Source organism: Sorex fumeus, unplaced genomic scaffold (genome assembly GCF_029834395.1).
Source record: "Sorex fumeus unplaced genomic scaffold, SorFum_2.1 ptg000142l, whole genome shotgun sequence".
NCBI classification, from domain to species: domain Eukaryota; kingdom Metazoa; phylum Chordata; class Mammalia; order Eulipotyphla; family Soricidae; genus Sorex; species Sorex fumeus.
This window is the reverse complement of record NW_026606199.1, coordinates 222,051-247,998: the sequence shown is the minus strand read 5'-3', so window position 1 is coordinate 247,998 and position 25,948 is coordinate 222,051. Positions and strand designations below refer to the sequence as shown.

General features: G+C 53.3%; 1 protein-coding gene and 1 non-coding gene across 2 annotated transcripts; one reads left to right on the top strand and one right to left on the bottom strand.

The window, feature by feature from the left end:
* Positions 1–2,633: 2,633 nt before the first annotated feature.
* Positions 2,634–2,737, bottom strand: LOC130015997 (U6 spliceosomal RNA). The gene has a single exon (XR_008791204.1). It is a non-coding gene; the product is annotated as a U6 spliceosomal RNA (small nuclear RNA).
* Positions 2,738–4,287: 1,550 nt separating this feature from the next.
* Positions 4,288–24,220, top strand: EEF1AKMT2 (EEF1A lysine methyltransferase 2). Its single transcript, XM_056106665.1, has 6 exons — positions 4,288–4,449; positions 5,809–5,874; positions 8,889–9,003; positions 16,523–16,630; positions 20,727–20,943; positions 23,988–24,220. The coding sequence occupies exons 1-6, from the start codon at positions 4,334–4,336 to the stop codon at positions 24,080–24,082; spliced, it is 717 nt and encodes a 238-aa protein (XP_055962640.1). The 5' UTR covers positions 4,288–4,333; the 3' UTR covers positions 24,083–24,220.
* Positions 24,221–25,948: the final 1,728 nt, after the last annotated feature.

Here is a 25,948-nt window from a genome sequence, read left to right as displayed (position 1 = left end):
ATGGCCTGCCACATGCAAATCTAGATTGATTGCATGCAAAGTAGGCATCTTACCTGCTGTACTTGCTCTCTTACCCCAAGAGAGGGAGTTTTGAAGGTTGAATCTAATGGCTATGGGCAGCCACAAAACTGTAGCTATAACATTGCATAGAGGGGCCAGAGAGATAGTACAGTGGGTAGGGCACATGCCTTGCATACAGCTCACCTGTGTTCCGATTCCAAACACCCCATTGGCTCCCAAGTCTGGCAGGAGTGATGCCTCAATACAGAATACAGAGCCAGGAGTAAGCTCTGAGCACAGCACCCCTCCTCATCCCTCCCCCCCAAAGGAAAGGATGAAAATCGAAGTCACCACTACGAAGACCATTGCTGGCCCCTGCCTGCTAGGCTCTGTTCTAAACTCTTTTCATGCAGCTCATGAGCTCAATCTTCCTTAGGACCCTCTGAAGCAGACCCATTTAAACTCTGTTTTACAGCAAAAGAACCTAAGTTAGCATCCACTAAGCCTTTGTCACGAGTCAGGCGCTTAAAATATCTCAGGAAGACTCTCATCGAATCTCCCATCGAATCTCTGCAGCTGCCTTATGCTGTTACTATTATTATCCTTGTTATCAGGATGGGCTGGGGGGGGTGGTGTCTGGGAAGCAGAGGGTTCTGTCCCCCTCATGCTTGCTAAGGCTTGGGCTCAAAACCTGGCACCCTCGCCCCAGAGTGTGCACCCAGTTGTCTTTCGCAGGCTCACCCCAAGAGTATTGGGCGTTGGGGGCCAGAGAGCTGGTATAGGGTTAAGGCACATGCCTTGCATTCACCTGGCCCTGGTTTGATCACCAGTACCCCAGTTTGATGATGTGCTCATAGCATCATCGTAGGGCGGGGGCCTCCTGTGCCTCCCAGCTGAGCATGAAGGACACAGCCCAGGTAATCCATGGCACCGCAGGGCCAAGCAGCACTGCATCCTCGGACCTTTCTGGAATAACCTGGGGCCGAGAATCTACCAAAGCCTTCTCCTCACCCTCCTCAATTCTGTTTTAAGCCCCACCCGGTCAAAACAAAAGATTGAGCTGTCATGGAATTAAAAAAAAAAAGGGGGGGGGTTAAGACAAGCACTCTGGGGAGAGGTGACCACAGCGTAGGGTAACCAAGGTGAACCGTGAAATCCGATTCCCGGGTTGGCCAACGGGGAAGCGGAGGACCACGCTCGCACGCCCAGTTCCGGAGCCGGGGGCGCGCAGGGTGGCAGGCTGCAGGGATTGGCGGAGTGGGAGGAACAGGAGCCAATCAGCGTTCTCCCCGTCTCCTCCCGCCTCCTGGGCCGGCCCCCGGTAGGCGGGGCCATGCGCCTTGGCTCCGCCCAGCTCCCCCGCGGCTGGCGAGCAGGGTCAGAGCCTGGCTCCACCTGCCCCAATTGCTGGAGTGACCCGAGGCTCCCGGCTCAGCCTGGTAGGCCCAAACTGCCCGAGTCACCCTGGTACCAGAGTGGGACCTCGAAATCAGCGTGTCCACCTCCCCCCGTCCCCGGCGCCCCGCACAGAACTCCCTCCTAACGTCAGTTCCCGGGCTGCCCACGCAGCGCAGGACATCGGGGTGGGTGACACGCCAGACCCGGGAACGTGGGGGTCGGGAGCTCCTTAATCAGAACCTACCCCGGCAAGCCCCGCCCGGCGCATTCCGGCTCTCTCCAGCCCCCCCCCTCGAGTCTAGCGGAGATCAAAGCAGCCCGTTGCCCCGGGCAACGCTAATTGACCGCAGCATCCGGTGTCTTTATTGCTCTGCAACAAAGTTACTTACGCTCTTGCTAGAGTTCTCTAATCGCTACCCGGGGTCCCTCCGGCGGCCCCGGGTTCGGAGCTCACGCCTCGCGGGCCAGCGGCTGCGCTGAGCTCTGCCCAGCCCGGGTTCTGCGAGCCGAGCCGGGCAGGGAGCCGCTGACGCTCCTTCCTTTCCTCGGGGACTCGCTGGATTCTGTCAACAGAGCAGTGACCTAGGAGACCGTCCTGTCTCTTGGCAGGCTAGCCCTGCCAGGGGCCCGGAGCTGAGCTGCCCTGGGGACCCGTGCCCCCAGACCCTTGCCCATCAATTCTGGGCTGTTAAGACTGCAGATCCACCCCAGGAAGCCAGCCAGACCTGAAGTCCGATGGGTCTCTGGTTCACTGACCTGGAACGGTTTTACAGAACACGCCAGAATGCGTGTTTTGGGGGGCTGCTGTGGGGGAGTTTTGGAGGGGGCCAGGCACCCGCCCAGAGAGGAGCTTCCTGGCCTTTAGTCTCTCAGCAACCTCTTACAATGCTCTTATCAAGGTGATCACCGGATTTGGGGATTTGGGGGGAGGTCCTATGACCCTAATTTCTTCTCTTCATATATTTCTTTATTGGTAAGTCATTGTCACTGTCTTCCCATTGCTGATCGATTTGCTCTAGCGGGCCCAGTAACGTCTCCATCGTGAGTCTTGTTACTGTGTTTGGCATATTGAATATGACACGGGGAGCTTGCCAGGCTTTGCCGTACGGGCGAGATACTCTCTGTAGCTTGCCGGGCTCTCCGAGAGGGACGGAGGAATTGAACTCGGGTGGGTTGGGCTGGCTGTGTGCAAGGCAAACGCCCTACTGCTGTGCAATAATAATAATAATAAATATTAATAAATGGAATGCTTCACGAATTTGCATGTCATCCTTGCACAGGGCCATGCTAATCTTCTCTGTATCGTTCCAATTTTAGTATATGTGCTGCCGAAGCTCACATGGGTAGGGCCTTGCACGCGGCCAATCTGACCAACCCGGGTTCAATTCGTCCGCCCCTCTCAGAGAGCCTGTCAAGCTACCGAGAGTATCTCGCTCACACGGCAAAGCCTGGCAAGCTCTCCGTGACGTATTCAAATATGCCAGACACAGTAACAACAAGTCTCACAACAGTGATGCTACTGGGCCCACTCGAGCAAATTGATGAACAACGGGAGGGCAGTGACAGTGATTAATAAATGATTTAAATAAATCTTAATAAATTCGAATTTATTCTCTTCATATATTCTTTATTGGCATCAACGCTGCTGTGCTCAGAGGTCACTGCTAGCTGGGTTCAAGTGCCAGGGATCAAAGCTGGGTAGGCGGCATGCAAGACAAGGGCTTTAGCACCTGCACTGCATGAGGGGTTGGAGCGATAGCACAGCAGGTAGGGCGTTTGCCTTGCAAGCGGCCAATATGGCCGACCCGAGTTCGATTCCTCCAACCCTCTCGGAGAGCCCGGAAAGCTACCGAGGGTATCTCGCCTGCACGGCAGAGCCTGGCAAGCTACCCGTGACGTATTCAATATGCCAAACACAGTAACAACAAGTCTCACAATTTGTTGTGAGATGTTACTGGTGTCTGCTTGAGCAAATCGATGAACAACGGGAGGACAGCAGTGACAGTGACTGCATGTAACAAAAAGACAAAGCTTGGGGGCCACGTCCAGTGTACTGGGGTGGGGGGCAGGTGGTTCCTGGGATCAAACCCAGGCCTCCTGTTAGTACAGCCTGTCACCACCCCAAAGCTTCCCCCATTTTATATATTTAATGTCCCCCCCATTATATGGTTTTTTTGGGCCACCCCCAGTGATGCTCAAGGGCTTACTCCTGGCTTTGCGTTAAGGGACCACACCTAGCAGGGCTCCGGGGACCCCGTAGGGTGTGTGCTTCAAACCCGGGTCGGCGTGTTCAAGCTCTCTAGCTCGGGCCCCATCCAGGGGTTTTTAAGGCAGCATCCCAGCCACCACATACGAGGCCAACTACTCCGGCTGACTGTCCACTCTCGCTCCCTTCGGCCAGACGGTCTGGGAGTCCAGGCAGGGAGGCTTCTGCATCAAGTACTCAGTGTGGCCACCCCACCGCCAACCTTTTTCCAAAAGGTCAAGGGTCTGGAGCAATAACGCACAGCCGGTAGGGCATTTGCCTTGCACGCGGCCGACCCGGGTTCGATACCCAGCATCCCATAGGGTCCCCTGAGCACCGCCAGGGGTGATTCCTGAGTGCAGAGCCAGAAGTAACCCCTGTGCATCGCTAGGTGTGACCCCAAAATAAACAAAGTGTTTTAAAAACAAAAGGCCATGCCAGGAACGGTCCCCGACAAGTTGTCCCGAATGGAGCGGCGGTAGCCGAGGACCGCCGGCCGCAGGGGTCGGGGGCAGCGGCGGCGAGAGTCCCGCAGGGAGCCAGACTTCGCCCCCCACCGCCCACGCGGCCGCCGGCCCGGCTGAGAGCAGTCGAGAGGCGGCCTCCCGCGGCCTAGCGGCGCCCGCCGCGCGGCCGCTCTGCCCTGCCGCGCCTCTATGGCGGGGTCGCGCCGTGCGGGCGCGGGGCGGCATGAGCGCGGGCTGCGGCGGCGGCGGCGGCGGGGTCTCGGGGGTCGCGGCGCGCTCCCGGGACGGCAGCCCTGGCGGGGACGGCTTTGCCCCGTCGGCGCTGGGGACCCGAGAGCAGTGAGTGCGGCGGGGCCTGGGCTGGGCTGGGCGGCGGGGGGTGGGGAGCGGGCCGGGGGGGCGGGGGGCTGCAGCCCGGGGGTCGCGGGGCGGCCTTGCCAGGGAGGGGCGCGTGCCCAGGCTCGCGGGGTGCGGGGCGGGCCCAGGACCCCTCCCCGCCGGAGAGGCCCGGGGGTGCCCCTCGCGGGTGCAGGAGCGTCGGTGGGGGCGTCTCAGGGGGGGCTAGTGAAGGGGAGGGGGGCGTAAATCGGGGCGTCGCCCCCTACAGCGGGCGGGGGTCCGCCCCGGGCTGGGCCGAGCTGATCTGGGCCGGTGCGGTGGGACCGTCGGAGCCCCAGAGCCCAGGGCACTTAATAGAAGACTCGTTTTTTTTTTTTGGGGGGGGTCACACCTGGAGATGCTCAGGGGTCACTCCTGGTGGTGCTCGGGGGACCCTATGGGTTGCTGGGAATCGAACCCAGTGCTGCCTCGTGTCAGGCAAACGTCCTACCTATTGCTCTGGCCCAAGAGTCGTTTTTTTTTTTTTTTTTGCTTTTTTGGGTCACACCCGGCGATGCACAGGGGTTCCTCCTGGCTCTGCACTCAGGAATCACTCCTGGTGGTGCTCAGGGGACCATATGGGATGCTGGGAATCGAACCCGGGTCGGCCGCGTGCAAGGCAAATGCCCTACCCTCTATGCTATTGCTCTCAGCCTCGAGTCGTATTTTTAAAGCTTTTTTTGAAAATTATTTTGGTGGGGCTGGAGTGAGAGCACAGCAGGGAGGGCGTTTGCCTTGCACTCGGCCAACCCGTGTTCCATTCCCAGCATCCTCTATGGTCCCCTGAGCACTGCTAGGGGTAATTCCTAAGTGCAGAGCCAGGAGTCACCCCTGTACATTGCCCGGTGTGACCCAAAAAGGAAAAAAATTTATTTTGGTTTGGGGGCCATGCCCGACTGCACAGTGCGGGCTCTGGGACCCTATGGGATGCCGGGGGTGGGACCAACATTCCTCCATGCAAGACAAATGCAGTCGCTGCTGTACTATCGCTCCAGCTGATGAACAATGTTTTATTTTATTCTTTGCTTTTTGAGGTCACACCCGGCGATGCACAGGGTTTCTCCTGGTTCATGCACTCAGGAATTACTCCTGGCGGTGCTCGGGGGACCATATGGGATGCTGGGAATCGAACCCGGGTCGGCCTGGTTCGGCCGCGTGCAAGGCAAAAACGCCCGACCCAATCTGCTGTCGCTCCAGCCCCTGATGAACATGTTTTAAACATCTTTCTTGAGCATCCCTGTAATGTGTTAGAAATGCCATGTGCGATTCTTCATGAAGTCTAATCCCAGATTCTTGCTTTGCCTTTGGCTTCTTAACTAGCTGGGATTCTGTCTATGAGCGAGAGCTGGAGACCTTCCAAGAGTATGGAGACTGCGGAGAAATCTGGTGAGTTAGACAAATATATATATATATATATATATATATATACACACACACACATATATGGGAAGCACATGTGGATCTTTCTTTTATTTATTTATTTTTAAATTTTTTTGGGGGTCACACCTGGCGATGCACAGGGGTGACTCCTGGCTCTGCACTCAGGAGTCTCTCCTGGCGGTGCTCAGGGGACCATATGGGATGCTGGGAATCGAACCCGGGTCAGCCGCATGCAAGGCAGATGCCCTACCCGCTGTGCTGTCTCTCCAGCCCCGGATCTTTCTCTTTTTTCTTTATTTTTATTATTTTGGGTTTTCGACCACGCTGATGATGCTCAGGGCTACTTCGCTTGCTTTGGACTCAGGAATCACTCCTGGCAGTACCCGGGGGCTGTATGGGATGCCGGGGATGCAGCCTGGGTCCAGCTGTGTACAAGACAAGCGCTCTGGCCTCTGTGCTGTTGCTCCAGCCATGGATCTTTTTTTTAATTCATTTTTTTGGAGAGGGCCGCTCCCAAAGCTTACTCCTGACTCTGCTCTTTAGGGATCACTCCTGGCAGTGCTAGGGGGACCGTGTGGGGTGCTCGGGTGCAAGGCCTTCTCCACTGTACATTTTCTGGTCCCTACTTGATTTTACTGTTTGGTTTTGGGACCACGCGCCACAGTCCTCAGCACTGCCTTCAGGCTCTGAGCTTAGAGATCGCTCCTGGGGTGCTTCCGGGGAGCAGTTTGAGGCGTCAGGGATCTAAGCAGGTCTGCTGCCTGACTCACAGCCAGCGCCCTGCCCGCTAACCCCACACATGAGTCTTCTGAGTGCTTGCCTCAAAGGAAGCCCAACAGTCTTAGAAACCTTGGACTGATTCTGATTTTGGTAGATTATTAGTAGCTCTCTTCTCTTTTTTTTAATAGTTCAGGTTTAAATTTTAGGAGAGTATTAGGAAGTTTTTTTTCATCCTATAGTCATTTTTCAATAAGCATAAAATTTTGAGGAGCTGATATGTATACATGTTAATGCTGTTTTATAGAAATAAATAGGCAACAGACTGGCCTTATGAGGTTTTCTTCCCTTATATTTATTTATTGAATCACTGTGGGAAAAGTTACAAAGCTTTCAGGTTTAAGTCTCTGTCATACAATGATCAGACACCTTTCCCTTCACCAGTACTCATTTTTCACCGCCAAGAACCCCAGTATACCCCTCCTCCCACCCCTCCAAATGCCTGTGAGGCAGATGATTTCTACTTAACTTTTCTCTACATTGATTACATTCATCATTTTGACAAAAGATGCACCATTATTGTTTAGAATTTCCCCCCCAACAATCAGAATTGCTGAAAAGCCATTGTGAAATACTTTGTTTTCTATAGCTGGTTACGAGAATCATATAATGATTTTGGATTTCTGCAAAGAGCCAGATAATTATGAGATTGGTTTCTGTGCGTCTGGTGTTGTGGCTGTGCCGGAGAGCCACTTGTGGGGGGCAACTCGTGAGCTCGGTAGGGCATGAAGGACGAGCCGGTACCACCCCCTTTCCCATGAGACTGCAGTTGCCCCGTCACCGCCGGCTCATTCCTGGCTTTCCTATAAGCTCTGAGGCGGCAGCCACCTTGCTTCCAGGGTTTAACGCATGGTTCATTCACTTTTCTGCCGCAAGCTGCTGGGCTCTGGACTGAATCCTTTTGCCTCTGGAGCCATGGCCGTGCTGGAGAGCCACTCATGGGGGGCAACTCGTGACCTCGGAAGGGCGTGAGAGACAAGCTGGTACCGCCCCTCTTCCCATGAGACTGCAGTTGCCCCCTCACCGCCGACTCATACCTGGCTTTCCTATAAGCTCTGAGGCGGCGGCCACCTTGTATGTGGTCCAGACGCATTTCTGCCAAAAGCCGCTGGGTTTCGAGATTTGTTTCTGAGTCCCTGGGATCGTGGCCGTTAATCAGCTTGATCAGGAGCCAGAGAGGCCGTTTGTAGGCGGCGACTCGGGGGTCTCGCTGGGATGGGGAGGAAAGGGCCAGTTCTACTCCCATCTGGTAAGGCCCTGCGTGTCTTGTCACTGCAGGCCCAAACCTGACTGTCCAGTGACCTCTGAGGATGGCGGTCACCAGGCCGCCAGGGGGAACAGGCCAAGACATGAAACCTATTCCCACCTGGAGTGGCCCAGCGTCAGTAACCTACTGCAGACACAGGATGCATTTTTGCCAAAAGCCTTTGGGTTCCGAGATTCGTTTCTGAGTCTCTGGGATGATGGCCGTTAAGCAGTTCGATCAGGAACCAGAGAGGCCATGCCTCCAATTATATAGCTGAGCCGGAGGTGGTTTGTGGGTGTGTCTCCCACATACCTAACTTTTGGCCATTTACTTTCTTGGTAAACTTTGCCCCAAGTTTTTGGGGTCTGGCCAAAGGCACAGCAGCAATTTTGGGGTATCTGGAAGTCTGAAGGCGCCATCAGGCTGCTGATGCACTCGCCTCACAGGTACACATTGACCTGCTGGCGGCACCATACCCCCAAGTTATTCTTTCTGGGGGGGTGTCATTTTGATAACAGAAATGAAACTTAAACAGTCATATGTGCTACTTTTTTTTTGTTGTTGTTCTTGGACCACAGCCGGGAGTGCTCGGGCTTTCTCCTGGCTCACTCCTAGTGGGCTCTAGGGGTCAGTTATGTCCAGCTTTACTAGCTGGACTGTCTCTCCACCAAATTTTATTTCTTTTTGTTGGTTTGTTTTTGGTTCACACCCAGGATATTCAAGGGTTACTCCTAGCTCTGCACTTAGGAATTACTTCTGGTGGACCTCAGGGAACCATACGGGGTGCCAGGGATTGAACCTTGGTTGGAAAAGGGACCCTTTTACTATTTTTCACTATTTACTTGCCTGTATACTATTTTTCCAGCTCCCCCCGATATTATTTCATACTTTCATGAAAGATAATTGGGACTCTGGAAGAACTGCTTTGTGTGGAATATGATTGTGACTTTGCTCTGTAACTTCTTCGTTATTGGACTCATTGATTTCTCTCTCATAGGTTTGGAGAAGAGAGTATGCAGCGACTAATAAGGTGGATGCAAAAAGCCAAGATTCCGTTGGACGCTGCAGTGCTTGATATTGGAACTGGAAACGGTGTTTTCCTGGTGGAACTTGTTGGTACTTTTAATATTCTAGTGATACAACCAAATTGCAAAGTGAAATTAAAAAAATTAAAAAGAAATCTTGCCACTGAAAATACTAAGTGGCAAGTCTCAAATATTCAAGTAATTGGGGGTTGGAGAGACAGTATGTACAGTGGGCAAAATGCTTGCCTTGCACAAGGGTCTAAAAGTCAAAAGAGAAATATCCAAGTAATCATACCACGATGGGAAGTCACAGGTGCTAAAGGGAGACTTTTGGGGACTGTGGGAAAGAACCAAGAAAAAGTCTGGAGGTCTGAGCATAGCTGGCTCTCAGGAATAGCTTTCACAGTGAGTAAGCTGCTCATTTTTTTTTTCTTTTTGGGTCACACCCGGCAATGCACGGGGGTTATTCCTGGCGCTCTGCTCAGGAATTACCCCTGGCGGTGCTCAGGGGACCATATGGGATGCTGGGAATCGAACCCGGGTCGGCCGCGTGCAAGGCAAACGCCCTCCCCGCTGTGCTATTGCTCCAGCCCCTCATTTTCTTTCTTTTTTTTTATTATTATTTTTTTAATTAAATTTATTTATTTATTTTGATTACCCTTCCCTCCACCAGTAACCATTTCCCACCACCACGGATCCCAGTATCCCTCCCACCCCCCATTCCATCCCCATCCCACCCTGCCTCTGTGGCAGGGCATTCCCTTTTGTTCTCTCTTTCCTGTTCGGTGTTGTGGTTTGTAAAAGAGTTAAGCCTGATTTTCAGGGAGAAACGTTGGAGAATTTACTTTCCAGTGACCACTTCATATATAAGATGTCTAAGCGGCCACGCGGTTGGGAATAAGAGTCCTGGTTCCTGCATAAGTGTCATTTTCTGGGTTTAGTTCTTAAAGACTTTTTTTTTTTTACTTTTGGGGTCATACCCAGTGATGCTCAGGGTTTACTCCTGGCTCTGGACTCAGGAATTACTCCTGTCGGTGCTCGGGGGACCATATGGGATGCTGGGCATTGAACCCAGGTCAACCGCATGCAAGGCCAATACCCTGCCTGCTGTGCTATTGCTCCAGCCCCTGGGGTTAGTTCTTAAAGGGTTTTTTTGTTTGTTTGTTTGTATTTTGGCTTTTTGGGTCACACCCAGTGATGCTCAGGGGTTACTCCTGGCTTGAGGGACCATATGGGATGCCAGGGATTGAACCGCTGTGCTATTGCTCTGGCCCAGTTCTTAAAGGTTTTGATGAGATGATCTCTCTCTCTCTCTCTCTCTCTCTCTCTCTCTCTCTCTCTCTCTCTCTCTCTCTTTTTCTCCCTCCCTCCCCCCTTTCCCCCTCTCCTTTCCTCCCTCTGTCTCTGTCTCTCTTTCTCTCTCTGTTTCTCTGACTCCCCTCCCCCCGTGGCCCTGTACTCCCTGTCCTGAGAATCGAATCCCCGGGTGCTGCATGCAAGACATCAACTTCACTGTTGAACCACATTCCTGCCCCTAAATTAGGTGACCTGTTTTACTCGTTTCTTGTTCCGAACTCAAAACAGCTTTATGACAAAGATGTTTTCTGTTCCTTCCAGTCGGATATAGATCATACACTTGGCATGCGTGTATTTTTGAAGTTTGTTTTTTGGGGGCGACGCCTGACTCCCGGCTCTGTGCTAGGGGTGCCGGCAATCAAACCCTGGCCAGCTGCTTACATGGCAGGCACCCTCCTCACTGTACTGTCTTTCCAGCCTGCAGACATAGAGTTCCAAAAAAAAATGTGACTGCCTCCCCGTGCCAAGCTTCATGCCGGGATCTGGCAACATGAAACTTTAGAACTTGTACTTGAGTTGTTTGTGGTGTTGTCGAGAACAGACTGACGTAACTAGGCAAACAGCGCCCGGGAGATGGTATAGAGCGAAGGTGCTCGCCTGGTGTGTTCCAGCTGGGTTTGAGCCCAGCACTGCAGAGCACCTGGAGTGCACACGGGGGCCCGCGTGTGGTCACAGAAATACCGAAAAATACCGACCGTGGTGAATTTTGACCAAGGAGGGGTCCTGAGGAGTCCGCAGCTGCGTCGGGGGTAGACTGAGGGGCAGGTGTGGTGAGCGGGGCTGTCGAGTTTCAGGAAGGGGAGACGCTGAGTCGAGGCAGGAAGGTTGGAGCAGCTTGGCAGGCAGTGGCCTGGAAGTGTGTCAGTGAGTTGGTGTGCAAAGTGCACGTGGGGGACCGCCAGAGAGGAAGGTCGTGTTAGGGCAGGGTCACCTCTGGCTCAGGGTCTGACGTGTAGGTTGTTGGGAGCCGTGAAAGTGTTTGAGGAGGGGCCACGGACATGGCACTGGGATTGAGGGCACGTGTGGCCAGACCACTAGGCTCCCCAGCTCCATGCCGTCCCCGAATGTCCCTGGGAGCAGCCTGGAGACCCCGGGCTCTGCTGGGTATAGCCCTGGAGACCCCCGAGTACTGTTGGGTACATAGCCCAGGAGGGCCCCAGCACCCCAGGGTGGCTTGGGTAGTCTTTGGCCACATGGGGCCTGACAGGACATGCTCCTTGGCCCTGGTGTTGGCCTGAGACCTGCGTGTGTGAGACGCACCAAGGGGCACCTGGTCCTCCTGCAGAGGTCGCAGTGCTGCGTGCAAGATCCTGTCCCTGGCCCCCCCCATCACTGTGTGGCCCCCGGAACACAGTATATGGGGCTCCCCAGGAACCAGACCACGTGTGACACAGGAATTTGTCACAAACTTTTCCGAACTGCAGAAGTGTAGGACGCTTACATTGGAGCACCTGGGCTATGGCTCGGTGAGTTACCATCAAGTGTTACCATCAAGCTCCCCCATCAGCGAATCGAGCCAGCAAAACAGCCAAAGGGCCTTTGGGCTGTTTCCGGTGTTGTGAGTCGTGCCCAGCTGTCTTTCACGCTGGCTGTGCTAGTTGGTACTTGTATTGGCAGCCTGAGAATTTCAGTTGCTTCACAGCCTTATCACCTGGCCACCTCCCTCATCGGTGTAGAAGTCCCAGCCATCGTCACTGGAATGCGTTGTTATGACGTGGTTTTACCCCCTTCTCTGTGCGAAAGATGCCGGGTGTATTGTCCTGTGTGTTTTCGGCTCTCGGGCTGATCTTCTTGTTTGTTTGCCTTTGGGCTCGACCCAGCTGTGCTCAAGAGTTACCCCTGGCTGTGTTGCTCAAGGCTACTCTACTCCCAGCTGCCCCCAGAGCCTGTGTGGAACCAGGGATTGGCCCGGGTCGGTTGCACCCAAGGCAAGCGCCTTTAAGACCAGGAGGAGGAAATCTACCTACGGGATCTGCAAAGATGCTTTTCTTTGGGATTGTCTAGAGTCTCTAGAAGTTTGGTTTCCTGCTTCCCTCTTCACCTGTTGCAGATGACGGGAGTTTGAGTTCAGGCTTCCTTCCCCTCGAGATGCAGATGACGCCCACCACTTCTGGGACGCTCCTTCTTGCCCGCGGGCGTCAGAGCCAGGAAGGGGAGCTGTCTGAGCGCTTCTGGAAACCTCTCTTCTGGTCCTTCCTGTCTGCTCCTCCTGTGCCAGGGCCTCGCTGTCCTGATCTTGGGGGGACAGATGGGGGGGGCACGTAACACGAGCCAGAGCACGGGCTCGGATCTGACCCGGCACCCCATGTGCAGAGCCTGTGCTCCAGCCTGTTCGCTGTCTCCCCGCCTGGAGTTGTATTGATCTGGGGCTTTTGTGCCACACTGGGCGGTGCTCAGAGATGCCCGCAGGCTCTGTGCTCAGAGGTCACCTCCTGGTGGGGCATCCAGATCTGGGCCTGGGGGGTTCACCGGATGTAGTAGGTTGTAAGGCCAGTGCTCCGCCACTTGTGTCTCTCCAGGCCCCCTGGATTTTATTTTTGCTTGATAAAACACGGCTTAGAATGATTACACCTTTCACTTGCTGACTGGCTGGGGCTCTGGGATGTCCTATGCTCTTAGCGATGGTCTCCTGGGTACCCCTGGTTTCAACACTCCACCCATCACTCGTGTGCTCCTGTCCCTCCCCAGGGGCCCCCCACTTAACTGGGGGTGTGGCGGTGAGCACAGCTGCCTCCCAAGGGCCCTGCTGCCCCTCCCCCCGCCTCCCCCCAGTTCAGTCGTGTGGGTCCGTCCTCCTCCTGTTGCTTGGGGCCCTGTTCCCCCCTTGCCGTGCATGCACCCCACGTCGGGTGCTGTCATTCAGTGCCTTCCTCTGGCCAGCCTCTCCCAGCGCCATGTCCTCTAGTTCTCGCCATGTCCAGGCCAATTGTGTGGCCTGGTTTTATTTTTTATTTTTAAAGAGTTTTTCTTAGAGTTAGATAGTTAGAATCATGACATTTTAGGAAGAAAAAAAACCCACAAAACATCCTGATGAGGCTGGAGCAGTTGTGCAGGCAGCCGACTCAGGTTCGATCCCCGGCATCCCATAATCCAACCCCCCCAGCACCGCCAACAGTAACCCCTGAGCGTTGCCGGGTGCGGTCCCCCACCCCAAAGAAAAGCACCCTGAGATTTTGCTTCTGCTTCTGTCGGACTTAGGGCTCAATTCCAGGAGGGTTTCCTTTCCCCGTTATTGGGTCCGGAATCCACCACCACGCTCCCCTCTTTCTCTGTGTTCTTGATTTTCTCTCTAGGGAGTTTACATCTTTTTTTAGATTTCTTCCCAGTGATTTGTTGTTTTTGTGTTGACTTGCTAATGTATTGACTTTCACATTTCTGTTATGTGTCTGTGCATGTTTGGGTTGGGTTGTTTTCCTGGTGCTGGGACTCAAACCACCTTCCCCTGGCCTCTCTCTCCCGCCCTGGTGGTGGTTTTATTTGGGTTTCCGGTAGGAGGGTTTCTTACTCTTCTGTTTCGTCTGGGGGATACACCTGGTGGTGCTTAGGGCTTAATCCTCACTCTGCACCCGGGGGTCACTTCTTGAGTTGCTTACGGGGACTAAATAGGGCGCCAGAAACGGAACCCAGGTCGGCTGCATGCACGGCAGGCGCCCTGGTCTCTAGGAGGTTTCCCGGTGTTAGTTTTCTGGAATTCCTTTGGTTTTCAGTCGTCTGTTATTTCCTTGAGTGACTGCTTATTTTTCAGTGCGTGCCAGAGATTGAGCATGAAAAATGTCAGAGATAGTTTGGGACTTCAGGAGATTGTCCTTGAAATCGAAAACATTCCTTAATCAGTTCCCCTGAAGAATAGACAGACATAGTCTGGCAAGAGGGGCTGGTAGGAGGCAGCTAGTAGATTCATCCCAGGATCTAGATCTGCTGGAGAAAGGAACTGAGAAAAAGTTGGGAGAAAAGTCTGCTCTGGAAGAGAACCGACCAGACGGCCGACGGAGGAGAAGGAATGGGAGATACCCAGATTCAGCAGGAGGAGAAGCCAGGGGGCAGCGGGCGCCGTGACTGTGTTACTTGACTTCGGAGTCAGCCTGTGATTCAGGGTCAAAAGCCCACGGCGGTCAGGGTGGCGTGGGAAGGGGGTGAGGCCTGCAGGAAGGCACTGGGTGGAAACGGTGGAGATCGCGAAGGGATGTCAGTGGTGTGACACTTGCAGCTTTCCTTTGAAAGTGCTTAGACCTGATTGGTTTAAAAATGTTCCTTAGGGGGACTGGAGTGACAGTACAACGTGTCGGGTGCTTGCTTTGCATGCTGCTGCTCCAAGTTCAGTCCCGGGTACCCTCTATGGTCCCCCAGTCCCCACCAGGAGTGATCTCTGAGCACTGAGCCAGGAATCAGCCCTGAGCACTGGCCATCTGACCTGAACACACACACACACACACACACACACACACACACACACACACACATGCACACGAAGGCCCAGGCCCTGAGCACCGGCCATATGGCCTAATCACACGCACACACATACACCAGAGCCCAAATGGCCTGAACACACACACACACACACACACACACGCACACACAGACACACAGACACGCACACCCAGGCCCAGGTGAGAGCTTCGTGGGCTGGAGTGCATGCTTTGTAAGTTGGAGGCTGTCCAGGTGTGACCACAAGACGGACAGGGGCCCTGGTGTTGGGGTGGGAGGGATGACCAGAGCCTTTTTTGCCACAGGCCCAGCTCTTCCATGGCTCAGGTCCATTTTGGGGGGTCAGTGAGCTTCAGTGATGGGGGCGCAGTTTAACCTCCCGCTTCTTACTGCACACATTTCTTTGGAGGGACCCACACCCAGCAGTGCTCAGGGGTGCCTCCCGGCTCTGCACTCAGGAATCACTCCTGGCAGTGCTCAGGGGACCCTGTGACATGCCAGAGATCGAACCCGGGTTGGCTGCACGCAAGGCAAACGCCCTCCCCGCTGTACCATCACACCGGCCCCACTGCACACGTTTTCAATAAAAGTTCCTTGGAAGGCATGAGATGTTTCAGAAACAACAGTCTGATAATCAGTCAGTGGGTAGAGATTGGAGTAATTTATAATTACACTGAAGGAAAAAAAATTTATGGAGGAAAAACTTTGACCTTCTACACATACACTTAATCTATTCACGATCACGATCATACTATTGTTCGTCGATTGCCTCGAGCAGGCACCAGTAACGTCTCCTTCATCCTAGCCCTAAGATTTTAAAAAGTGCCATATTCAAGGCTCTTTCAGGGTTAGGAGAATGAGACCCGTCATTGTTACTGGTGTTTGGCATATTGGGTACGCCACGGGGAGTTTGCCAGACTCTGCTGTGCGGGCAGGGCACATTCGGTAGCCTGCCGGGTTGTCCAAAGTAAGAATGAGATAATAAGATGTCGCTTCCGGGATCTGGGTTTTATGGTCTCTGGGTCTTGGCCGTTGATGGGATTACACGGTGCCGGGGACAGTTGGTGGGTGTGACCCCCGCCTACTGGAATTTGGAGGATCTGGGTGGAGGATGCTCAGCCCCGATCCGAGCAGGCTTGGAGATCTCAGCCCCGGGACCCGCATGCCTGTGTTCCTCTGCCAGTACCTTCATGCGTGTGGAGAGTGGTCTCAGCATGGTTGTGGCTGGTTCTGGAGGTCTTCGACTGCCGGGGCTCTGCTCGGGGTTGGGAGGGAAACTCAACCCGCCCCCCTCCAAGGGGCCCCGTCGAGGACAGCCAGGCACGGGGGCAGGAGACTCTGCGCTGTTCTCTTCCGGGATCTGGGTTTTATAGTCTCTGGGTCTTGGCCATTATATGAATTATATGAGTAATGAGTTATATGAATAGATTAAGTCAATGGCCAAGACTTAATCTATTCATATAACTTAATTACGTTAAGTAAAATTTATTAGGTTTTATGTGAATTAGAGTGTATCAGATGTTAATACTTTTTTCTGCTTTAGGGCAGAAATCGTGTACATATATTCTCATTTCTTTGAGAAAGTCAGTTTCTTTTTGAAGGAGAAATAAAATACTATAAAAGCAAATGAATTGTCACATATAAATTTGAACTTTAAGTTTCTACTTGGCTTCGACAATAAAATTGAAGCATTGCAAGTTACTGGCTAGCATATGTCACCTGATCTATTCAAATAAATAAAGTTGTCCCAGTCTTATTTCATATGCAGAAGATTATATTAAAACACTCTAAAGCGGAAGTAGAAAATTATTTCTTTTGTCTCCAGGCAAAATGTGGTTTCTCTAATATCACTGGAATTGATTACTCCCCATCTGCAATACGACTGTCTGGAAGTATCATAGAGAAAGAAGGGTTAGCGAACATTACATTGAAGGTAACTATTACCGGAACTTGTTTTTACTTATAATAAAAGTTGTTAAGTTTAAATGCTTTAAGGATGTATTAACTTGCGGGGGCTGGAGTGATAGCACAGCAGGTAGGGCATTTGCCCTGCACGTGGCTGACCCGGGTTCGATCCCCGGCGTCCCATATGGTCCCCCGAGCACTGCCAGGGGTAACTCCTGAGTGCAGAGCCAGGAATAACCCCGGAACATCGCCGGGTGTGACCCAGAAAGCAAAAAAAAAAAAGAAAAAGAAAAAAAGATGTATTAACTTGCTCTGGCATCTTGGAACTAGCTTCCTGCTCCTGAGATGTGGCCAACTGTCCTGTTCTGTCCGTCTGTCTGTCTTTTGCTTAGGCTGTTGTTGCCCCTTCCGGCTTGTTCCCTTAGCTCTTCGCTCATATACCTTTTTTTTTTGGTTTTTGGGTCACACCTGGCTATGCTCAGGGGTCACGCCTGGCTCTGTCTGCACTCTGGAATCACTTCTGGCAGTGCTCGGGGGACCCTGTGGGATGCTGGGAATCGAACCTGGGTCGGCCGCGTGCAAGGCAAACGCCCTCCCCGCTGTGCTATTGCTCCAGCCCCTTTCTTGTCTACTTTTGCAAAAAAATTTTCTTGATTACACACTGCTTTATTTTGTTTGTATTTTCTGTGTAGCGGTTTTGCTGAAATATGTAGTCTTGTGTCTTCCTGTGCGGTATAGTCTCATATGACTTTCTCTGTTCTGTTTGTTAATTTTCCTGGCCAAACAAGTTGGCACATGGAGGGGCCGGAGCGATAGTACAGCAGGTAGGCATTTGCCTTGCACTTGGCGGACCCAGGTTTGATCCCTGCCATCCCATTTGGTCCCCCGAGCACTGCCAGGAGTCACCCCTGAGCGTCGCTGAGTGTGGTCCAAAAACAACAACAGAAAATGGCCACATATAACAGGCACCTATGAAATATTGGTGGAATAAGTGTGCACTGTGTGTGTGTGTGTGTGTGTGTGTGTGTGTGGTAGCGGGGATTGAACTGAGGGCCTCACACATGCATAGCAGGTGCTCGAGAACAAAACACCTTCAAATGTAAGTAAACATAAAATCCACATTGTAAATAAAGAAGTGGAAGTTTTGGTGATACACTCTGTGGGGGGCGGCAGAGGGAGACAGAGCAAAGGACTAGGCGTGTGCTCTGCAGGTGCGGGCCCCTGAGCACCGCCAGGTGTGACCCCGAAACAAACCCCCAAAATGGATAGACGTAGTTTTGTGTGAATAAAGATGAGCTCATTGCTGGATTATTATTTTCCTTTTGGTTTTGGGGCCACACCTGGTGGTTCTCAGGGGTTACTCCTGTCTCCATGTTCAAGGATCACTTGTGGAGGGACTGGGGGGGGAGTTGCCAGGGGTCTGATCCAAGGCCAATCTTTTGCAGATATCCCGTCTCCATCTCCAGTTGCTTCATTCTGATGAGAGCTCTTTTTTTTTTTTTTTTTCCTTTTTGGGTCACACCCGGTGGTGCACAGGGGTTATTCCTGGCTCATGCACTCAGGGATTACTCCTGGCAGTGCTCAGGGGACCATATGGGATGCTGAGAATCGAACCCAGGTCGGTTGTGTGCAAGGCAAATGCCCTACCCACAGTGCTATCGCTCCAGCCCCTGATGAGAGCTTTTCTGAGGGGGCTGGTTTGGGCCGTACCTGGTTGTACTTGGATATTATTGGTGCTTGGGAAGCAGGTGGTTTTGGGGATCAAACTGGAGTCAGCATCTTAACACATGTGCTATGTGCCAGACCCTCGGAGTCGCTTTTCAGAGTTGGCAAATTAATCGTGTGTTTTGATTTTTATTTTTCATTTTTATTTATTTATTTATTGGCTTTTTGGGTCACATCTGGCGATGCACAGGGGTTACTCCTGGCTCTGCACTCAGGAGTTACTCCTGGCGGTGCTCAGGGGACCACATGGGATGCTGGGAATCGGCCACATGCAAGGCAAACACCCTACCCGCTGTGCTATTGCTCCAGCCCCTATGTTTTGATTTTTATCTTTAAAATTTTTTTAATTGGCGGGGGTTATTTCTGGCTTGGTGTGAAGGGGCCCCCCTGGCTTGGTGCGGGGGTCTGGGTGCAGTCCCAGGGTTTGAACCAGGCTTGTAGCAGTAGCTCATGCCAGGCGAGCGTCTCAGTCTTTGTACTGTTTCTCCTGCCCTAATTTTATTTAACTTTAAATGATTTCAGTAATGTTTTTAGGGGCTGGAGAGATAGGGAGGGCGCTTGCCGTGCACAAGACAAGGTCAGGTTCGCTCCTTCGAACCCCTTCTGGTCCCCTGAGCCCCGTCAGGAGTACGCCCTTGAGCACTGCTGGGCGTGGCCCCAAAATCGAAGAAACAAAACCGTTTTCGCAGTAACACAGCGTTGTTGCTTTATGCTCATGCCGCTCTTACCCTGTGTGTATGTGTGTTTTTTGCTCCCGTGTGAGCTCCTCCTCAGACATGTGTCATTCTCTCCCTCTGTTTTCTCGCCGCTGGGGCGTGAGCGAGGGCACGGTTCTGCAAAGGAGCCGAGTGTTCGGCTCAAATCTTTGTAACTAGTTTGTGACAGAGGTAGGTCACCATTTCCAGGGCTTGTAACATACCAGGTTATTCAGAGGTGGATGTCTCACCTTGAAAACAGAAAGTGCCGGTATTGCTAGTTAAAGCGTTCTAGTTTGAGCCACCATTTAATTTTTTTTTTTTCCCCGTTTTGGGTCACACCTGGCGATGCACAGGGGTTACCCTTGGCTCATGCAGTACTCAGGAAGTACTCCTGGCGGTGCTCAGGGGACTCAAGGGGATGCTGGGAATCGAACCCGGGCCGGCCGCGTACAAGGCAAACGCCCTCCCCGCTGTGCTGTCGCTCCAGCCCCCACCATTTGATTCTTGAGCCTTGCCCGTTGGCCCTCCCTGCCGCTTGCCTAGTAGCTGCTGGGTTCACGTCACGAACTTTGTTTGCGATCTACTCTTTACTTTAGGTCTCTCAGTTGCTGTTCCCAGCTCAAAATTATTTTCCTTCCACTTACCTGTTTGAGGGCTGGAGTGATAGCACAGCGGTAGGGCGTTTGCCTTGCACACTGCCAACATGGCGACCCGAGTTCGATTCCTCTGCCCCTCTCGGAGAGCCCGGCAAGCTACCGAGAGTATCTCGCCCGCACGGCAGAGCCTGGCAAGCTACCCGCGACGTATTCGATATGCCAGACACAGTAACAACAAAGTCTCCAATGGAGATGTTACTGGGCCCGCTCGAGCAAATCGATGATCAACGGGAGGGCCTTTACCTTTACCTTACCTGTTTGAGATCCAGATAACTTTTTGGTCACTTCAAGAACATGTTAGGAGCTGGAGTGATAGCATAGCGGGTAGGGCGTTTGCCTTGCACGTGGCCAACCCAGGTTCGATTCCCAGCATCCCCTATGGTCCCCCGAGCACTGCCAGGGGTAATTCCTGAGTGCATGAGCCAGGAGTAACCCCTGTGCATCGCAGGGTGTGATCCATAAAGAAAAAAAAAAAACATGATAAAGATTTTAATTTGGACAAAAATGGCTTCTTGTCAATAATCTTATTATTAATTGTGTGTTCGTGCCCCCAGAGGTCACTCCCAGGGCCTCACACGTGCAAGACCACTGCTCTGGTTTTGGTTGTTGTTTCTTTTTTGTTTGGGGCCACACCCGGCACTGCTCCTGACTTTGTACCCGGGCATCACTGCCAGGGGGCTTCAGTACCGTGTGGGATGCAGGGGATCGAACCCGGGTGGGCCGCTGTGCTGTCGCTTTTCCCCCAGTGCTCTGTTTCTAAACTCGATCCAGCCCCCGCTGCTGGTGTTTGAAGGTAACCTGGCTCTGGTTCGTTGCCAGGAGTGTTGTGATTCGGGGCGCCCAGGAAGTGCCGTCAGTTTCTCTCACTAGTCCCAGCTTTAATGCTCTTGGAGGGAAGCCCGCGGGACAGGTAGCTCTGAAGTGAAGATACTTGTATTAAAGATCCGTCGGAGTGAAGAGACCCCTATTTATAGCGTTTCACACGCTGTCACTTCGGTCCAGGAGAGATTGCTGGTTCTCACTCAGACATTGATTTTTCAAACAGGTGGAAGACTTTTTGAATCTGCCCACAAACCTGTCCGGATTTCATGTTTGTATCGACAAAGGGACTTTCGATGCCATCAGCCTTAGCCCCGACAACGCGGCGGAGAAGAGGCAACAGTATGTGAGGGCCCTGGGCCGGGCCCTGGCCGGGGGAGGTTTCTTCCTGGTCACCTCCTGCAACTGGACCAGGGAGGAGTTGCTGAATGAATTCGGTCAAGGTAAAGCACTATGTTTAAATGTACACGTACCCTCCGATGAAATGGAATTAAATAGAGTTTTCCGCCCCGCTTGGCATTGGAGTAGTCCTTTTGGGAAAAGAAAAAACTTGCGGGATTTGCCTTCTTTCTTTCTGTTAATAACCTTAATGGTATTTTTGCCAGTATTCATGCCCTGTAGCACTGTCCTCCCGTTGTTCATCGATTTGCTCGAACGGGCCCAGTAACGTCTCCGTTGTGAGACTTGTTACTGTGTTTGGCATATCGAATACATCACGGTGGCTTGCCAGGCTTTGCCGTGCGGGCGAGATCCTCTCGGTAGCTTGCCGGGCTCTCCGAGAGGGGCGGAGGAATCGAACTCGGGCCGGCCAGGTTGGCCGCGTGCAAGGCAAACGCCCTACCCGCTGTGCTCTTGCTCCAGCACCCAGTATTTATGGGCCAATAAAAGTCAAATTCTTTTCATTTTTTTCCATGAGGATGTAATCTGTCTTTGAGAGAATCCGACAAATCCCCTATCTCCTGGTCTGGTCATTTGGGCTTTCCTCTTTGTTGCTGATTTTGGGCACCGGGCGGTGCTCAGGGCTGACTCCTGCTTGTGCTCAGAGGTCGCGCCTGGCGGGACTCGGGGGACCGTGTTTGGTGCCTGGGGTAGTTCCGGGGTTGCAGCACGCGAGGAGAGTGCCCTGCCCCTGCCCCTGCCCCGTTTCTCCAGCTGCAGCGAGGAACGTCTTACCTGCTGATCCACGTGGGCATTTGGGGAAAATACCTTGAGAATCTGCACTTTCTTTATGTGCTACTTTTTCCCCTTCAGACTCATTCTCAGATTTGGTTGTTTGACAGTTGTGCTCCATCCCGGGTCGTGGGCTGTTCCCCGGGGGTCCTCAGGGCTCCCGGCAGGGCGTGCTCTGCAGCCCACGGAGCGGGGGACATTTTCAGGGTGGGAGACGAGTGAGCAGAGCTCCGGGTCGACGGCTGGGCCTGGCACCGCGGTGGTCTCCAGCTGAGCTGGGTGGAGGAGCACTGGGCGTGTGGAGGAGCACTGGGCGTGTGCCGGATCACCAACGGCCGGGCTCTGTTTGGCCAGAGAGGGGCAGGCCGGTCCCAGGGGACCCTGCCCGGGAGTGCTGGGCGGCGGGGCTATGGGGAGAGCTGAGGGGTGGGCTCTGGCTTCGCAGGAACCCCTGTGGCTCATCGTCTTTTCTTTACGCCGATGCTAGAGCTGTCTCCTGGTGAGGGCCGTGTCCGTCGTCTCCTCCCCGTTCCTGAGCTCCAGTTCTAACACACGCTCCCGTTACACTGAGGGCGGGCTCCCCTGTGGGCTTCAGATGCAGGTGTCCCCCGGAACCCCGGGCAAAAACACATTCGTCTGTCTTTGCACACGAGGAACAGACTTTAGCTTGGACCTTGGCGGAAAACAGAGCTGCTACATTCGTCCTTGAACTTCTGTTCACTTTCAGAGCTTAAGGCCGCGTTTAAGCTGTTTCCACCTGAAATCCTTGTATAGCGGGAGGGATCTGTTCTGGGCGGGCAAGAAGGTGCTTTGGCCTGGGGGCCGTGACGCTGGCAGAGTGCGTGGGAGAGTGACCTGTGGGAGCTGCCCCTCCCCGCGGGGGGCGGGGGGCGCAGCAAAGGATGAACCTGGCTTTCCACATCTCTGAAGCTCCCTTCCTTAGTTGAAAATGTTCATCCATCTGAAATGGACCGTGCGTATTTTTCCCTTGGAAACCTCGTGTCACGTTCTTTGTTTTGGCGAGGAGAACCCTGGTTGGCTGCATGCAGACCTGCCCCTGTGCTGTCGCTCCACCCCTCCCCCTCCCCAGCCCTTTTTTGGGGCCAGACCCGGCTGTGCTCAGGACTCACTCAGGGGTCACTCCTGGGCGGTGCTTGGGGACCATGCAGGGTTCCAGGGTCCTGGGGAGCTGACCCTGGTGGGCCCTCCCCACGTCCTGCCTCCCTAGCCCCTCACAGACGCACCTTTATGCTCCCGTTGTTTAACTGTCGGTAGTGTGTGTGTGTGTGCGTGTGGTGGCTTGGTGATCCCTGTAGGGCACCGGGGCAGTGCTCACCGCAGGCCTGCACAGGGGTGAGTGCTGACGAGGGCAGGCCTGGAGGGAGGGTGGGAGGGAAGCAGTAGTGGGATGGAGGGAAAGCTCTTTCTGGCAGTTTCTTTTTTCTTTCTTTCTTTCTTTTTTTTTTTTTTTAGTGAAGCAAGATAGTTTTTATTTATTTATTTATTTATTTATTTTTGCTTTTTTCTTTGGGTCACACCCGGCGATGCGCAGGGGTTCCTCCTGGCTAGTGCACTCAGGAATCACTCCTGGTGGTGCTCAGGGGACCCTGTGAGATGCTGGGCATCGAACCCCTGTCGGCCGCGTGCAAGGCAAACGCCCTCCCTGCTGTGCTATCGCTCCAGCCCGATAGTTTTTATTGATCGAAGTATTCTTAGGTGTGAGAGGAGAGAAAGAGAAGTACCAGTTCAATCGAGAAATTGGGGGTCTTGATCGATGGTACAGCGGGGAGGGCATTTGTCCTGCACACAAGTGCCAGGTTCAAACCCCAGCACCCTGTAGGATCCTCTGAGTGCAGAGGCTCCTTGATTGCAGAGTCAGGAGTCAGTCCTGAGCTCCGTCGGGGGTGGGACCCCCAGAGGAACAAAACAGAGAACAAACACGGCTTCCCTACAGTGCCAGGAGGAAGCGCAGAGACAGGCCGGGGAGACGTGTTCTAGGGGGTGAAGGACGAGCCGCAGCTTCTCTCTTGCCTCGTCTGATTCTTGTTCAGTTCAAGAAGTGAAAAAACGCGATAGAATCGAAAAGTCCAACACGAAAGGAGAGTTTTCCACCACTCTGTGTTTCGTGTTTTGTTTTTGCCACTCCCGGTGGCAGGCGACTGGCCATGCGCTGCGGGCAAGACCCCCCCCTCAGCTCCGGGCGGTCCTGGGCCTCTGCCGCTGTTTCCAGGGCTCTAAGGACGTGAGGAACCCCCAAATTTCTCTCACCTCGGGACTCGGGCCCTAATAAAAGAACTTGATTTTTTTTGTCTGGCAGGATTTGAACTTTTTGAACAGCTGCCGACGCCCAAGTTCAGTTTTGGAGGCCGATCTGGGAGCAGCGTGACGGCCTTGGTGTTCCGGAAGACGTGACGAGCCCGGCGTGGCAACGCAGTGAGCCCGCAGCCGTGGCACGGGCAGGTGCCACAGAGTTAGTGAGTCCCAGGAGACACCTGTCACATCGATACGAGGGCTTGGTTTAAAAAAAAAAAAAAAGCAAAACAGCAATAATGAGCATTTAATGGATTGGGCTTACATTTTCTTTTGTATTTAAAATGCATTTTTCATTTTCTTTTTTTTTTTTTAAACAATATCCCATAACTGTTGAGCCTTTGGAAGGTTGGAAACGGGCAGTATGGCGAGCTGTGCTCTGTGTTCTTGCGTGAGCACGGCTGTGGGTGGAGACCCAGCCCGACCTCTTTCAGGGCTGCAGTCAGCAGACGCCACGGAGCCCATAGCGTTTCCTTCCTTACGTGAGTTGTGGGTCGTAGATTATCATTTCCGGTTACATGGTGACAATTAAAAGCGTTTTTATACCTGAGCACTCCTTTCTCTTCTTGCGCTGACTTAAACCAGATGCATCCATTGGTTCATCAGAAATACGGAGTTTCAGGGCTGGAGCGACATCACGGCGGGGAGGGCGTTTGCCTTGCACGCGGCCAACCCGAGTTCGATCCCCGGCATCCCATAGGGTCCCCCGAGCACCGCCAGGAGTCATTCCTGAGTGCAGAGCCAGGAGGAACCCCTGAGTATCCCCGGGTGAGACCCAAAAAGCCAAAAAAAAAAAAAATACGGAGTTTCTATTTTGCGGCCACTGTTTACGTGCGGAGGGGTGATGGGGAGCAGAACCCGGGGTAGGGATGGACGGTGCAGAGTGCCAGCATGATGTCCTTCTCTTGTTCCGGCATAAGCAGAGGTGCCAGGCATCGTGCCCCTGCCCCGGGGGTCTGCCTCCCTCAGCTCCAAGGTAGGTCCCAGCCCCGTGAGCCCTTCCCCGGGCCTGCTTGTGCTGCCTTAGTTGTGGAGTGCTCCGGAACGTTCTGGAAGTTTGATGACTTATTCGATTCTGTGACAGACTTCGAGGACAGGGTGGAGCCAGATTCTTCCCTGGGTTTTTCGCTGAACCTCATTCCCTGCCCCCGGCCTGCTCTGCGTCCCTGGTGATGGGATTCAGCCTTCCCAGCACTGCCATGCGCTTTGGGGTCCGGAACTGACCCCTTGGCTAGGGAGTGACCCTCGGGTGCTCCGGCACCGTCCGTCAGCGAGCCTGGCTGTGAGGGTGCTGGGAAATGAGTCCTCCTTTATGGCCGCTCTCTCCCTCCTGCTCAGGATGTTTCACAGGAAGAGATACAGTCACGTTTCATGTCACCTGTCCTGGGGCTCTATTTTATTTTTGTTTATTTATTTTTTTGCTTTTTGGGTCACACCTGGCTCTGCACTCAGAAATTACTCCTGGCAGTGCTCAGGGAACCAAATGGGATGCTGGGAATCGAACCCGGGGTGGCCAGGTGCAAGGCAAATAAATGCCTTACCCACTGTGCTATCGCTCCAGCCCCAAGGCACTCTAGTTTAATACTGAGTCACAAGGTGAGTGTTTTTTTTAAAAGATTTGTATATTTTGGTTTTTGAGACACATCCGGCAGTACTCAGGGATTACTCCTGGCGCTGCACTCAGGAATCACTCCTGTTGGTGCTCACGGGGACCCTACAAGAGACCGGGGATTGAACCCTGGTCAGCTGCACGCAAGGCAAGCGCCCTACTACCTGCTGTACAATGTCTCCAGCCCCAGATGAGGGTTTTGTTTTTTTTTTTTTCAAAGAGAAGATTTTCAACTTTTGGGCGCTGGTTGAGTTAAAAGTAGAACAAACATTTTGGTTAGCCCAGGCAACTAGTAATAGAGTAAGTCAAGTACTACACTGTTTTCTTTTTCGGGGTGGGAGTAAGGGTCCTTTGCTTAG

Coding starts and splice junctions, on each gene's coding strand:
- EEF1AKMT2 (XM_056106665.1), top strand. CDS start 4,334: ATGAGCGCGGGCTGCGGCGGCGGCGGCGGCGGGGTCTCGGGGGTCGCG. Junction 5,875..8,888: donor GGAGACTGCGGAGAAATCTG/GTGAGTTAGACA, acceptor TCTCTCTCATAG/GTTTGGAGAAGAGAGTATGC. Junction 9,004..16,522: donor GTGTTTTCCTGGTGGAACTT/GTTGGTACTTTT, acceptor TTTTGTCTCCAG/GCAAAATGTGGTTTCTCTAA.